Below are 16,220 nucleotides of genomic sequence, written 5' to 3'. Positions count from 1 at the left end.
ATCAACAACAGTTTTGCTCAAATTAACCCATCGGGTGTTAGTAAATGCCATCTGTTTCTCATAATTTCTTTGTTTTTGAGGTATGAAGGATGCTATATTGCAGTCCTCACAACAGTGCTTGACTATTAATTTAGCAGTTTGTGTGTGTGTGTGTGTGTGTGTGTGTGTGTGTGTGTGTGTGTGTGTGTGTGTGAGTGTTTGTGGCCACGATGGAGGAGAAATGTCAGGCTGTGATTGTTTTTCAAAAAGGTGAAAAACAAAACAAAACAAAAACAAAAGACAAATGTAGAATCATGCAAGAGCAAGGCGATGGATTAAATTGCAAACACTCTATGCAGGTTTGTCATGAAATCAATAGCTAATCAGGTTTTTTGTTTCCACTAGTGTGTGGTTTTATGACAGCTGAAAATTGTTAAACTGTACAACCATTGAGAAAAAGACGGGGCCTTTGTGCTTCAGTGTTCTTACTCTACTTGACATCTTCAGTCTCTGCATGCACTTGCTTTTGATTGCACTATCTGTATCTTTAAAAAGCCATCTTTAATTTGCTGGACATATATGAGTCTGTGTTTTATTGTGTGAATATAAGCTCATATGATTTTCAATAGTATGAGTGAGCATGCTGATATTGCCAAAGTACCTCATTCAGAATATAAAAGCCTTTTGTTCAGAATCAGAATCACTTCACCAAGTATAATAAACGTACAAGAATGTATCTTGGTGCAGAGACATGTCGACAAATTAAAAAGCCTTGTGCAGCACAGTGCACGCTGACACACATGGCACAAGGACAACAGGATCTCACATACAGCACAAAAGAACACTTCATGGACAATATACACTCTATCAATATGCATTTGACATTGTCCCTGTGTGTGGGGCAACGTGTCGGCTTATAAATGTGAATAAGTCCAGTATAAAATACACCCATTCGTATTTATGATGCTGACGTTTTTCTATAAGTTTAAAATTCATCATATATGCAAACTGTGTGTGTGTGTGTGTGTGTTTGATAGACCTGGGTAAAATAAAATGTGTTCACAGTAAGTATTTGAGATTAATTTTCTGTCATTTAAATCTGGCCCTCCAGATAAACTCCAGATAGTAAAAGTAATCACTCATAGTACAGTAGAACTTCAGTAAGCAATTGACCCATGTGTGTTGAATGAATATATGTACTGTATGTGTCCTTCATTAACCAGCCCTTAACCATTTGGTGACGTTTTTGTATGTTGTTGTCATCTTGAGTGTTTTTTTATGTTTTATGTGTTCATGTTTCTTAAGTTTTGAAAATATAGCCACACATTTGTAACTCCAATACAGAATAAACCTTTGTTCTTACTGACGTGGCATGGGGCCCTGCACGTTGAAATGTAGGTAATACAGTTTTTCTCAGTTGATTTGACACATTTCTCCAAAATAAGATTCATGCTCTCAAAACAGTTATCACAGCCTTGGAAACACTCTCATTTTTAGCCCAATTCCATTTCAAAATTAAGTGCTGCTTTCTTTTCATATCACATCTTTATTTTTTTGAAAGCTATACATATCATGTCTTCATTAGATAATATATTCAGCCTTATACACACAGGAATGCTAATAATAGACATGTTTATCACAAACTTCCCTAATCTAATTTTATAAACTGTTGATGAAACATTTTCATTTACTGTGAGCTTTAGTTTGTGCCAAATCAATTCAGAAAAACTGTAGCCTAATAAATATAAATTCTGAATCAGAGTTACATCTGTATGACAATAATTTCAAGAATTACACATTACACGCCGTTAGTTGGCACCTCATTGAATCAGGTGTGTGTCTGTGTGTTCTCTGTATGTCTCTCCCATTAACTGGCCTTGTCTTGGTGTGTTGCTGGTGTGTGTTGTTTTCTAGGCTCATGTGGTTCAGCGCTGGCTTGTCCATCAGGTCAGTAGTGTTGGCTCTGAGAGGTCGGCCGAAGCCCGGGGAATATGGCTCTTTGATGACAGAGTAAATATGATACATGTGTACATCTTTGTGCCGACCCTATATATACTTCCTCAACACTTTCTGTGTTTATTCTATAGCAGCTGCCGTGGTGTGTGTTTCTTCATACATTGCAAAAAAAAAAAGTCTTTGAGTAGTTTTGTACTCAGTCTTGATCTTATATTTCTCAAAACACATGAATACATCTACCAATGTGGGGAGATATTGCCACTTGCTTCCAGTGCACTCAATTTGTTTCAAGAATTTCCGCATGACAAGTGCAGCACATTTTGGTGAAATGAGCACAAGGTTTGAAAAACAGATTACATTTTGTGGACATGAATTATGTTAAACATTCCTCCACCACGAATTGGATTATGTAACACTAATGCTAGCAAGTTAAGTTTGTGCATAAGTAAAACTATTTCAGTTATAGTTAGGGTTAAGGTTTGGGCTTAGGTTAGGATTAGTTTTAGGCAACTAAAAATTTGGTTAAGTTTAGGCAACCAAAACAATTTGGTTAAGATTTGGGTAAGGATTTGGTCATGGGTAAATAAGAAACAGGATAAAAAATGAAAACCAGGTAGTCAGAATTGAAGGCAGATGTATCTGCCACACTATTTCAATGTCAAACTATGGCCTGTTTCTAGTCATGTGACCTTTAAGACATCATGCTCATTTCACAAAACTGGGGGAAACCAGGATCCTTTACAAGTAACAGTCTTGTAATGTAAAGCAGGTCTCTCCAGTTACCAATTAAATTCTTGAACAACTTAAGATGCATTGGGATAAAATGACATTACATCACCCCACTGGCAGATTTTCGGAATATTTTTTTGAGAAAAATCAGATTTTAAAACTGAATACCTGATTAAACGACTTGTTAGATAGACTTTTTTGCAGTGTGGTGGCGGTGGTTGTGTTTTGCTGTTGCTTCTCTAATATTTCCTCTCAGTGTCATGTTCCTGTGACTTCTCTAGTGCTGTGTACAGGAGGACTGTTGTGTTGTTGTTGTTGTGACCTGGCTGGCGAGTCTCTAGTCATGCTCAGTCGTGCTTTTCCAGTGCTGTTTTGTCTCTCTTTGCAACTTTCTCTCTCCTGTGTGTTCCAATGTGCGTTGGTGGAGTGTGCTGTTCTCTCTGATGTATGTGTGTGTGTGTGTGTGTGTTCATGTGTGTTACTGTACATTTATCATTCAAATGTGTTAAATATTCAATTGTATGATGGTCTTTATCAAGTGCTCTGTGTGTTTACTGTTATGGTACGTACGTATATATGGTCTGGTTTGTCCATTTTATTCATATGAGTGTGTCAGTAAGACCTTCTCTCACTCTTGGCTTAAAGCCACAGTGATGCTTGACTTTCATCACAGAGTCACCTTGGTCTTTTCTAGTTCCTGACCATTTTTCATATTGGAGGATTACCTCAATCAATACAGCATGAAAGGAAATCAATCTACAAATCGCTGCCATTGACTGACAAACTGACTTATCTTCAAAATGTCACCTTTCCAGAAATGTAGAAAACAGTTTTATTTAGAGATTGACGGCCATCAATTTTTGAAATTGCACATTGTGATTTGATTTGGGTCTTACAAGCTCAAGGATCATAACGTTTTCTCAAACCATGACAAACTGTGTAGTCTTTCTTCAGGTAACAATATAAAAATCATGAACAATGAAGTTGAAGTTCATGAGGTTCTGTACTGTAAGCAGGAATCTAGCTTGCACCTCTCCGCCTTTCCGTAGAGGGGAAAGGGCCAAACCATCTTCACTATCTTCTTTTATTTAATTTAACCTTTATTCATCCAGGGAAGGTGTGTTTCAGCAAACACCCTGCTTCGCATTCAAGGTTACACACACTCACACCAGGGAGCCTTCATGTGTAACCACTTCTTCTTCTGTTGGCCATCTCCAGAGCAAATGGAGCTTAATTGCCTTGCTTGAGGGCACTGCCACGATAAATTTTTGAAACATAGGATAGCATTACTCTTTTACTTTCCCGACCTACAATTGCAGGAATTTAAACTGCTAACCTTATGGTTACAATCTCACGTCTAAAACCAGGAGCCCTGAAACGACCACCTTGAACCTGTTAACCTGTCAAGACAGATAAGCACAGAGATTCACCGTGAGATTCTTCCGCAAATATTGTCGATGAAAATGCAGCCCTTCCACCATGTGCTCATTTACATAATATTTACATAGTAAGATTACCTTGACATTACCGCCAATACAGAAAAACGCATGAGATGAGCTTTGGTGGGATTTACCAGTACATATCTAGATGTCTAGATTCTCAGTTTGGTGACTGGGAAGCCAAAGCTAGCTTTTAAGATTTTTAAGTAAATATGTAGCTATACTGTTATGGTGAACACTAACTCCCATGCATAAACACTTTTGAGACAATTTATGCTCTTACACTCAATGGTATTCTTAACCTGTGATGAAAATACTGTATGTGTTCAATACCCCCCTTTAATACTGTGCATCACAACCAAATTACCAGATTAATGCTAACCAGCATAACATGCAACCCACTTTATCTTTAACTGTAACTGTGGGCATTCATTTAAACATCACCAAAAATGTCATTATATCATAATGCACATTCACACTGAGTGGTTCCCTTTAAATGAATCTGGCCTAGAATAAAATAATGGAAAGAAACAAAAAAAATCAAGACACACACCCAGGGTTTTCTTTAGTTTATACCCTGTGGTACCATCATGTTGCTGTAAACATGTTTGATATTATCAGAGCGGCTCAGATCAGTCAGTGAATCGATCAGGGTCTGTCAGATTAAATCTTAAATCCCCTCACACTGCCAGATAATCTGTTCTGACCATCGGTCCCAACCAAGCCTCAGATCGAGATTCCCCCTCCCGATTGTTGGTACGACTAGATATGGCTTTGAATCGGCCCAATAATCCTCCAATGTGTCCCCAGCCTTAAGAATAGATTCTTAATTAGCAGTGACCTGAGGGAATAGTTTACACGGTCATTACATTTACACATTCACACCTGGGAACTATAATTGGCCAGAGGTTCTTGGATGTTTTCATGCATGCCATTGACCCCCAGATAGACACACATTAGACTGCACACATTTGATAAGATTTCGTGCAAGGGATCCCATGTGGAAAGATTTTTTTTGTGTTGCTGATTTGATACTGAATTATATAGGTGTATAGCTGTCTGTACATGAGGAGATAAGAGTGCTGAAAGTGAAGCCTATGAGAACTATAGTTAAGAATCAATCTTATATGTTCCCTAAATGCGATTATTATTAGTGAATTTAAAAAAAAAGAAAAAAAAGAAAAAACAAGACGACAAACAAAAATGAGAAGTAAAAAGAAAAAGAAGTAAAGTACAACAAGGTCTGGATGCACAGATCTAATCTGTCCACATATCATAGATGGAGGGATGTAGGGAAGGACGGAGAAGGGGATAAAAATAAGAAAAGGAGATGTGGGACGTTGGGGGGTTGGAGAGTGGGGCGGGGAGGTTAGTGGGACAGGGAGGAAAATGGATTTCAGCCTCCCAGCAAGACAGCACAGGCTGCCATGGAATTAGTTTCTAGAGAGGTACTGCAAGCCTTTCCATTTGCTGGAAAACACGGTTGGCTCATGGTTCATGGGCAGCTACGCGTGTTTGCCTGCAAACACACACACACACACACAGCCACACCAAAAAAAAACCCTGACCAGCATTTATCAACTCTGTCTGTCCCTCTCATACACTCATCAACAAACACACATTACGGAGGATAAATACATACCAAAGCCATGGAGGAGGAGGAGGGATGCATGTGGAGACTCTCTGTAATCAGTATTACACAGACACAGACACACACACACACACACACACACACCATGGCACACTTAGGATGAAGAGAAACATACAAGGAGTCAGTCACCAGCTGTGAAATTTGAGATGGCTGTAGGCTACTGAATGAAAATCATAGCATAAATACATGCAGCTGAGCACTCGGCTGATGAAAACATACCGGCTTTGAGGCTGAAGTGTGTAGTGCTAAGAAGGAAAAAGTTCCCTGATATTGTTTGTCCAGTGTTTGAAAACAAAAAACAAAAAAAACAAGTGACTACATCAACTAAAAGGCTATTATTTTCTAAACAAAGTTATGTGTCACTTTGTCTATTGGTCCATATTTCATTTTAGAATAAAAATGTTAGAGTTCTGCATAGCATGACAGAAACCTAGAACATATTCCAACACAATGGCTTGTAAAGTTGTAAAGGCTCCTGTCAGTGACATTGGTTGTTTGTAATCCTCTCTATCAATTTTCTCTCTCTCTCTCTTACACACACACACACACACACACACACACACACACACACACACTGCAAGCTGAGGACTGTCGAAGATGAGTGGTCAAATCAGACAGATGAGATGGTACACAGATCTTATTACCACTCAGACAGCCACTTAGTGATGAGAAGTGAAGGGAGAGGGTAAGAGAGAGAGAGAGAGAGAAAGGAGAGAAAAGAGGAGAGAGAAAGGGGGGAATAGAGAAAATACATTAAAGGACATTACAGGATACGGACTGTAGTCTGTATCCTGTCTGTATCATGTCATATCCTTTAATGGGAAATATTTGTGTGAGCTAAAATGGAATCAAACTCTTTTTCACTTCAATAGTCAATTTTCAACAAATGTCTGTGAATTAGTTGTGGCAATTCCAGCCACAAAGGCTATAGCTGTTTGATTCACTCCTACAGAAGTCTATATTAACCCGGAGCAAATTGAGACTCAATATACAGTAAATAAAGCCTGTCTGAGCGGGAGGGCTTCTTTTTCTGCCAGAATATCTAACACAACCTCAGAGTGGATGCAAAATTAAATGTGTACACTGAATTGTGTAACAGTTTGTGACCTAGACTGAGAGGGGGGAAGACCACATAAGCTGAGTGTACCTGCATCTTTACTAGGGAAGTAGAGCTTGTCTTCCCTTTTAAAGATAATGGAATAATAAAAAGTTCATAATAGAAAGTATAATATTAGCCTTATATGTAATGTTAACCAAATTAAGGTCTATTCAAAGAAAAATGTGCAATATTCCTGCAAAAAAGGGTTTTTTTTTGGTATGTGACAGTAGTTCTTAGAAATATGATGATCGCTGTTTCATAGTTTACCCACCATTTGTTTTTTTCCATCTCTTCAATCACTGAGAGAAATAGGGATGGAGAGAGAGGGAGAGTCTTGAGTGTCTGAGGAAAAGAAAGGGAAAGGATTGCTTACACCCCTAAGATTGTGATTTAACTTAGCAGGAGATCAAAGGAGGTGCATAGCCAAGGAGAGAGGGGGGAATCCTGAGACATTAGGAGAGAAGAGGTAGATGATAGGGGAACAGGTAGTAGACATAGGTGCAAAGGATACGTGTGAAGGAAATACAGATGTGGGTGTTACAAGTATACAATGAAGAGGAACATTAGACTGATTGGTAAAAGAGCGGATAGGGAGAGGCTGCTGAAAAAGCAAATTGTAGTAGTTGTTTTTGGATAAAATCTAATGGACTGCATGGTTTTCAGAGACAAAGAACATTGGCTCCTGACGAGTTGGCACAGATAAGAGATGAGAGGAGACCAGAAAATAAAAAAAAAAGTCTCAGTCATATGAAAAGGGCAGGCATATCTTTCAGCAATTCAGCATAATTAAGCCACTTGAGAATAACACCTCTAACAGATTCATCATATTGCCTGTGACAGGAGTGGAGGCAGGGTCAAGAGTACACTACGCTACGCACTATTTTCTCCTCAGGGCTTTGGAAACATCTCAGTCTGCAGGTCAGCCATACTACACTATTGGCTGATGAATGAATTCAGAGGTGGGCGCACACACACACACATACACACACACACACACACACACCACAAGAGCTTTCCTCTGAGATCAGACAGGCAGACAGCAAGGCTCGTGTCGGAGCGTGCTCAGCTATGGATGTCTGCCAAACTCCCAGTGTGGGCGAAGCTCAACAGTTAGTAAAAAGTCAGACATTTTTAGCTTGTTACAGAGGGCAGGAGAGTAGATGGTTGTATTTGTTGTTGTCATGGATAATATTGGATGGGCGGGTGATGTTGAGCGACTATCTATTATGTGTATGTTTATAGCATGTATACATATTTCAACCATATATTTGTGTTGGTATATATGTTGTGTTTTCCCTAGTTTTCAACATTTGGTGGTGGAGATTAATTCCTGTTCATGGGATGAATGGGTTTTTGTGCTGAACAGTGTCCCTGTATTCCAGCTTTAGTTTTGAAGCACTCAGTAAATACTGTTGATCTACATCTAAGTTATATTCTCTCCCTTCTCCTCCTAATTCTTCCTCTCCTCCTCTGCTCTTTTTTAACACCCATCTTTCTTGTTTATTACAGGCGGATGCAGCCACCAGCTTTCTGCGTGCGGCCCGTTCAGGGAACCTGGACAAAGCGCTCGACCACATCAAGAATGGCATCGACATTAACATTGCTAATCAAGTAAGATATTTTCATACACCAGTTCAAAAATGTGTGTGTGTGTTTGCATATTTTACTCTCCCAGCAGGACCAAGGACTTACTCCGGCCATACTGAGAGGCTTTGTGTATTGTAAAAATTGAGTGAATAGTAGATTATACAAGGATAGGACTGGGGACAAAGATGTTTAGACACATTACAAGGAGGCTTGTCATCTGAACTGTCATCTGATAGGTCTACAAAATCACAGCATCAACATTTTAAGACAGTTTAAGTTTAATCAATTCAATTTAAGTAAATGTGAATCTTAACTCATACTGAAATTAGAGGAAAAATGTTCTCTAGCATAATTAACACTTGTCTACTTCTATGAATATAGAAAAAAGTTATACAACTTTGAAGGTGGAGAGAACTAACCTTAACTCTGAACACTCTTAATTTACAATATTCAACCTTAAAGGAAAAATCCACCTTAAAACACTTAAACACACACTTAACTCAGGTCCTTTTTATTGTTTGGTCGTGTATTTTTCTTATTCCCCCGGATAACTGGCCATGAATATCTTCATGTGACATCATGTTATCACGTGGATGCTATTAACAACACAGCTGCAATGGAGTAGGAGCAAATTTAAAAAATGTAAAACAAAAACAGTTAATGGCTGGGTGCATCAAGTCCAGGTGAGTTCGGGTTGCCGAAAAGCATTCTGGGAAATGTAGGAAATCACTAACTGAAGCAGAAGTAGATGAGGCAGGTTGAGGGAAAGTGGACACAGCAAAAAGGTAAATAAACACAAAACAGTCCTGCATAATGACGAAGAAATATTACTCTGCATGAATAATATGAAGATACAGCTATCTCATGTTAGCTGCACAAGTTAATTAAACCCTTACTATTATGTAATCTAGTAAACATACAGTATTGCTAAGTCTTGGATAAAGTTAGCTATGGGGACATTTAAGTTGTCATTACTTAGTAAAAAAATTAAAAAGGGCTGCTGAACCCAAACACACAGGCCAAGGTGAGAAAACTTTATTGCTTGTGTTGCTAATGTTTCTCAAGAGAAATTTCAGCCGGTGCTGGTCTAGGTGATATTTTTCATAGGTGGGGGAAACCTCATGATGCACTGTAAGCTCATTTGCTTTAACCCAGCTACAAACAGATATTGAAAAGCTAAAGAGTTTTATGTGGTTCCCCCGGGCCAGTCAGCAGCCTTCTCAGCCGCCTGTATAGCGTATGCCACTGGTATGTTTATATGTGTGTTTGTGTGTGTGTGCATGTGTGAGTGTGTGATTGTATATATGAGAAAAAACCTTCACAATTGCCCATGCACGTACATTGTATTCCCTCTCCTCCAGTCTTCTCTCTTGCTGTCAGTTCCATTACACCTTGTTGCATCATGGCCTAAATACAACAGTTCCAGCCAATTAAGACACAAACAGCCTAGGTGAATGTAATATACTGTACATTGTACTGCAAAAGAAAATTATACATTTTTAAGTCAGTGTCCTTTTTATTTCTTCTGTGACTGATGAATATGTGTGGTTTTGACACATACTCAATTCACTAGCTCACTGGTCTCTTGTTGGTTTGCCATGAGTGGGAGTGATGTTTGGTGAATGAATGGACAGAAGCTTTTACACACAAAACACTGGCAGAGAGCCGATGGTCTCCCTCTGTCTGTATTGTACTACTGATGCAAGCACACACACACACACACACACATACACACACACACACACACACACACACACACACACACACAGATAGATGACCACTGCTCTAATAGGAAATTTTCACATTTTTTCAAGGGTCATTAGTTACCAGGATTGGAGTCACGACATGCAACATATATCATTCTAACTACCTAGATAATAAGTATTGATATAATCTACAATAGCTGTATTTCTCATACACATCAGTGTGGTCAATTTGTGTAAAGTTAAATATTTACTACTAATTACTTTCCCTTTGATTCCTTATATAGTGTAGTTATGCCTCTTTCTGCTTGTTTAGTTTCTCTGGTGTCTTTCTGTCTTACAATGGGTTTTTGTTTAGAGTCATATGACTGGCTTTATACCGAGGACTGAGACAAGGGCAGAGATGGTTTTTTATGTTATTTATGTGATTCCACTGCAGTAACATGTCCTTGCTGTAGCTACAACTGTGCAGTCTCCTGTTAGTGTGCTCTCTCTCTCTTTCTGTCTGTCTCTCTCTCTCTCTACCTATGTATGTATCTATAAACCATTGGTGTGTGTGTGTGTGTGTGTGTGTGTGTGCGCCGTCATGTCCATGTGTGCATACATGCTTGCACGTGTCTGCGTGTGTGGCAGGGTGGGAGGAGTGGGGGGAGGGGCATGTGTATGGGAATTGATATGCATGGTTTTATTTATGTACAAAACTGTGAATCAAATGTATCTGCTTCATTCCTGTGTGCACACTAGCTGCACACTACATACTACATTTGTCTGTGTGTGTGTGTGTGTGTTTGTGTATTCACCACTGATACATGGCGTTCACGTGTGTCTCCCCCTCACTCTGCGCATGCTCACAGTGGGAGTGTGTTACCCATTAGAATTGAGTGACACTGCAGTATGAAGTCTAGGTTGAGACCAGTGTGGCTCACTGAGACTCCTGGTGGCCACATCGGTTACAGCAGGCAGGTTGGAGAACACACTGTGCCCATGCAATCTGCAGCCAGCCAGCCATGCAGCCAGCCAGCCAGCCAGCCAGACAGACAGATAGAAAGACAGACAGAGACAGATAGACAGTCAGGCAGACACACAGCACTGAGATAAAAAGATTGTCTCTCAGCCTCCCTCCACTCCTCCCTATGCTTCAGTCTGCAGGTTGTGCATTTTGTAAGATCTGAGTCTTTCTGTTGCCGCCGTGGGTTTATTTTTAGAGATGACTAGACAAGCGATGTTCTGCATAGCTGGAGGAAATTGGACATATTTTGGGGGGCTCGTAAGGGCATGAGACTGGGGCATACAGTCTGATTTGTTTACTCATCATTCCCCCATGTTCATTAGCAGATTGCATCTAAAAAGGATGTGATATGAATTTGTGAGTTTGATCGTCTATCACACGTCTTCAATGGCAAGGCTCAAACACACAACCTCTGGGTTCCTAGTCCATAGGCGACCATTACACTAATAGCAAATTTATGCTTTGCACAGTATCTCAATGGCCAGTGGAGGCCAAGACTACTTCTCTTGGGTCTTTACATGGCAAGTTTATGTTATTATTAAAATGGGCCCCAGATTAAGAGACAGCCTTTCTCAGATATCAAAACTCGTGTCTAGCTGGTTGCCAGAATTGCACAGACAACTCATACTGTTTAAATACTGTTGAAAGAGGGCTGCGTGTAAGTGCTCGATCAATGATCTATCCAATTATGTAATATTCTTTTTGAATGAACTGTGATTTTGGGAAAGCAGAATGTGTTGCTCCTCATGGGTCTTTCGTGTTATTACACTGACTGATGTAGGAGCACAACTTAACTTAATAATAAATAGCCCTGAGAGGTGTTTTATCACTCTCCAGTTAATTTGAACTGTGAACTGTGAATGAACTGTGACTTTTGGAGATTACCGTTTGACAAAAGGCTTTGCTGCAACTGAAGAGCTCTACTCCATCTAGATCTAATGTGTGAAATGATCTGATTTTGTCAAAAGACTGCAGTTTGTTATCATATTATGATATTAATCATTTAATAAGGGTAGGTGTCACCTTTTCAGGGGATACTGTATCTTTGGAATGAAACTCTTACATGTCTTAATCTTTCTGTTTTCTCCCAAGAATGGTCTCAACGGGTTACACCTGGCCTCTAAAGAAGGTCACGTCAAAATGGTCTTGGAGCTACTACACTCTGGCATTGTGCTGGAAACCACCACCAAGGTACTTGCTGCACTCTTTATGCTTACATTAAAGTACTTAACACTCTCCTCAACCTTTCCTACCCATAAAACACGCATACCCATGCACATAGACACAAACACACACGCTCTACACACACCTGTAGAACTCTTTCATCACCTCTACCAACCTCTGTAATTGCCACTTACCTATCTTGCTGTCTGTCAGTTGGGAACTATTTGCTAGTATTGTGTTGGAAACCACCAACAACATTGTGGTTGCTGCTCAATGTTTGTTTCTCAATAGGAGTGTAAAGATTGAACTGAATTTAAATATTATCCCACAACTCCCCCATGCCCACTAATAGCAGTGCCCACTATCTTGTAATTTACTGTATACTAAGGTCAAGCAACACTTGTAGTATAGAATAACTTTATTGTTAGACCAATAAAAAGTTGTTCTATACTACAAGTGTTGCTGGAGTTTTGACCTTTTTAGATCTTTTTCAATTCTCCATGCACCTTGGAAGTAGGTGAAGTTGTGCCAGAAACCCCTACTCTGCTTCTAATTTACTGTATATTACCAGCTGGGCTTAAATTGGCTTGTATATTCTAAGCTGCATTAGTGTAAAATTGTCATCTTATCCCTAAGTTCCATCCTATTCTAACCTAAAGGTTACCTCACTGGGACGGTATGCTGGTGTATTGAGTGGGGAGACTGTCCTTTAACCAGAGGACCAGGTCCAAACCCCTGTGATGGCAAGCATCCACTCTGCTGAAGTGTCCTTGAGCAAGACACTGAGTCTCTATCTGACCCTGAGCTCTGACCGCCCTGTAGAAGGATTGGGGGGGTAAAAGAGTTCCCTGGGATTAATTATGTAAAAGGATACATTATCCTGCTCATTACATGGCTACTTACCAAATAAATTAATGACTTGACACAAAATATTCATTTCAAATTATTTTATTATGAGCTAAAGTAAATTACAAGCCTCCGCCAAAAATTACTTCAGCAGGACTGCAACTATAGAAATGTATGCAGCTAGCATCCATGGGCTACGCTAGCAGAACTCTGATCATAGAAACGTCCGCAGTTAGCATGCATGGCTTCACTGTAGCTGAACTGTAACCATGGCAACGTAAGCAAATCCAGCAAGATTCCTGCTAAGTTTCTAACCAGCAATCAGTGCAGTTTTGTGCTGTGTACCAAGGAGTAACGTCTAGCCTGGACAATTGGAATTGGCCAATCAGAATTGAGTATTCAACGAAGCTGTTTAATAATATGCATTACTGTATATGAAGTATTCAGTATCATATCAGTAGGAAAAGGCTCAGTGTTTTGCTAAGGCAGAACCCATTGGCTGTTGAAGAGATCAAACCTGTGACTTTACACCTAAAGGACGATATATATCAGATTACTCCTAAATGACATTTGAGGAAAGATTATTCCTAAATGACATTTGAGGAACAAGTGAAAAGAATTATTCAGTGTTGTTTCTAACAAGTGTAAGTTATTTCCATTTATTAAATTATTTTTAGCATTTACTGATTTAGATGGCTTTCATTTTCTGCCTGGCTTGTATTGCTTTGCCTAACATTTCTCTTATATACATACATAAATATTTGCAGAATTTGTTACATCTTCACAATTGGTTGCTTTTTTCTTGCAATCTAGGTATTTAAATCCTACTGTTTTACATATTCTATGTCATCCTGGAGACAACTACAGCTAAATGCCAAAAATATAAATATGAACACCAATGTATTGTTTTGATCAATTACCAATATAGAATCATTCATTTGTGAGTGCTTTTAAGTAGAGATCTAGGTCATTGGGTTGCACTCATTTCCCTCTCACTCACACTCCCCTCCCCTCTCTCTTCCTCTGTGTGTGTGTGTGTGTGTGTGTGTGTGTGTGTGTGTGTGTGACCTCCAGAAAGGGAACACTGCCCTCCATATCGCTGCGTTGGCAGGGCAGGAGAGAGTGGTGGCTGAGCTTGTTCACTATGGTGCCAACGTTAATGCCCAGTCACAGGTGAGTCATTACGAGCTCTGGGCAAGAGAGCAATGGACGTGTGAGTGTGTTAAGTGTGTATGTGTGTGTGTGTGTTTGAATAGATAGAAAATACCTACTCTATGAATACTTGCTTCCTCAGGTGACATATTTTGATATGTTTTAGTGTGTGTGTGTGTGTGTGTGTGTGTGTGTGTGTGTGTGTGTGTGTGTGTGATGGGGTGGGGGTGAGTGCATATATACTGTAACTATACATAATGTATCTGTGCCCTAACAGAAAGGGTTCAGTCCACTCTACATGGCAGCGCAGGAGAACCACCTAGAGGTAGTGAAGTTTCTGCTAGAGAACGGTGCCAATCAGAGTCTCCCAACAGAGGTAAGAGTCTGTTCCTACTGTTGGGTTTTTGTGAGCTCTGTAGCAGTGGTCCTGACAAGCCATATAGGTGATTATTATGGCTCTCCTGTTCTTCTTTTTATAGCTTTAAAGATCATGGGTTTTCTGTCTGCTCTCACTCCTAGAACGAAATACAGAAATAAAGAATAAAATACAGATTCCAGATGCTGTTAGAAAATACAGGGTGTTTATTTTAGGAAAAATAAAGTAGCACAGAAAGTTGAGCAGAGTGGGACACTGCTAGGCATAATTGTTTGCATTCTTTCACACGGGGCACTCGGATATGGACTCTACCACAGGAATGCATTACAGACTTATTGAGTCAAAATTTCAGAGAGTCAGAGCTGACCTGCTATAATATTATGAACATACAGTAAGGGATCAAATTGGATATTGGACCCATTTCCAGCTCTTCACAACTTGTCACTTGGAATGTACGGAAGATGATTTTGACAATTTCCAGGTCTTTGAATGTATGGAAAAGCACAAAAAAAATCATGGACACTCTGGATAACCAATTGAACATTGCTAAGTATATAATATAGTAATATTAATAGCCTGTAGTCAAAGGTGTAGAACAGTGAGTGATAAACCTGCAGCAAGATCTGAAAAAGTATTGAATTTTATCATGGAAAATGTGTAGTAACACTGGCAGTGCATATTCCAGTTGAAGGGATAACTGTGCTACAGTAGGCTACATTTCATCCCTCTCTGTATTTGTGCAAACAATATCATTTTGCATGGTCTCAAATTCACTGTCTCTCCTTCCCTCCCTCTCCATCCCTCCTTCCATCCTCGCCTTTCCTTTCCTCTGATTCTCTTTTCTGCCCCTTTTCTGCTCTCTCTCTTTCAATCCCACCATGAATCCTCCACCCCCCCCCCCCCACCCCCCACCCCCCCTCTAACTCTAAACTCCCTGCCCCCTCTCCCCCTCTTGTCTCCATCAATCTCCCCTTTTCTCCGTCCCGTCCCGTCCCTCAGGATGGCTTCACTCCCCTGGCGGTGGCGCTCCAGCAAGGCCATGAAAACGTTGTGGCGTTGCTCATCAACTATGGCACCAAGGGCAAGGTCCGCCTCCCCGCGCTGCACATCGCCGCACGCAATGATGACACGCGCACCGCCGCAGTGCTGCTGCAGAACGACCCCAACCCCGATGTTCTCAGCAAGGTAATGCACCTGCTGTGTTTGTGTGTATATCGCTCTGATGATTTACTTAGATTTATTGTGCTGAGGCAATCAGGCAAAGTACCACTGTGTTGAATGAGCAGGAAAAAAAAAGCAACAGCAGCAACAATAGTGATTTGATTATATGGATCAACAGAAAACTTGGTTGATGCAGACTGGGGCCAAAAAAAAAGGACAGTTAGGTGTCATAGCTTTCTTAACGCTAATGATTAAAATAAACATGCTATTTATTATTAAAATACACATCATCAAACAGAAAACTTGATTATAAAATCTCCTTCATCCTATTGTCTGACTGTTCTTCTATCTCTCTGTCTCTCCCTGTTA

At 40.0% G+C, this 16,220-nt stretch overlaps 1 protein-coding gene across 1 annotated transcript in view; it reads left to right on the top strand.

Annotated features, from left to right (window-relative positions):
* Positions 1–16,220, top strand: part of ank1b (ankyrin 1, erythrocytic b) — a 96,110-nt gene that overhangs the window by 36,984 nt on the left and 42,906 nt on the right. Inside the window, exons 2-7 of the mRNA XM_071535743.1 lie at positions 1,894–1,989; positions 8,363–8,464; positions 12,245–12,343; positions 14,237–14,335; positions 14,592–14,690; positions 15,690–15,875. Of these exons, the coding sequence (XP_071391844.1) occupies positions 1,894–1,989; positions 8,363–8,464; positions 12,245–12,343; positions 14,237–14,335; positions 14,592–14,690; positions 15,690–15,875 (681 nt within the window). The remainder of the gene's footprint in view (positions 1–1,893; positions 1,990–8,362; positions 8,465–12,244; positions 12,344–14,236; positions 14,336–14,591; positions 14,691–15,689; positions 15,876–16,220) is intronic.

Source organism: Centroberyx affinis, unplaced genomic scaffold, assembly GCF_046629955.1.
Source record: "Centroberyx affinis isolate AG114_WGS23_722 - 3 ecotype Tasmania unplaced genomic scaffold, CSIRO-AGI_Caff_v1 ptg000180l_1, whole genome shotgun sequence".
Classification (NCBI taxonomy): domain Eukaryota; kingdom Metazoa; phylum Chordata; class Actinopteri; order Beryciformes; family Berycidae; genus Centroberyx; species Centroberyx affinis.
Note: the sequence above shows the minus strand (reverse complement) of the source record. Positions and strands in the feature narration are given on the sequence as shown.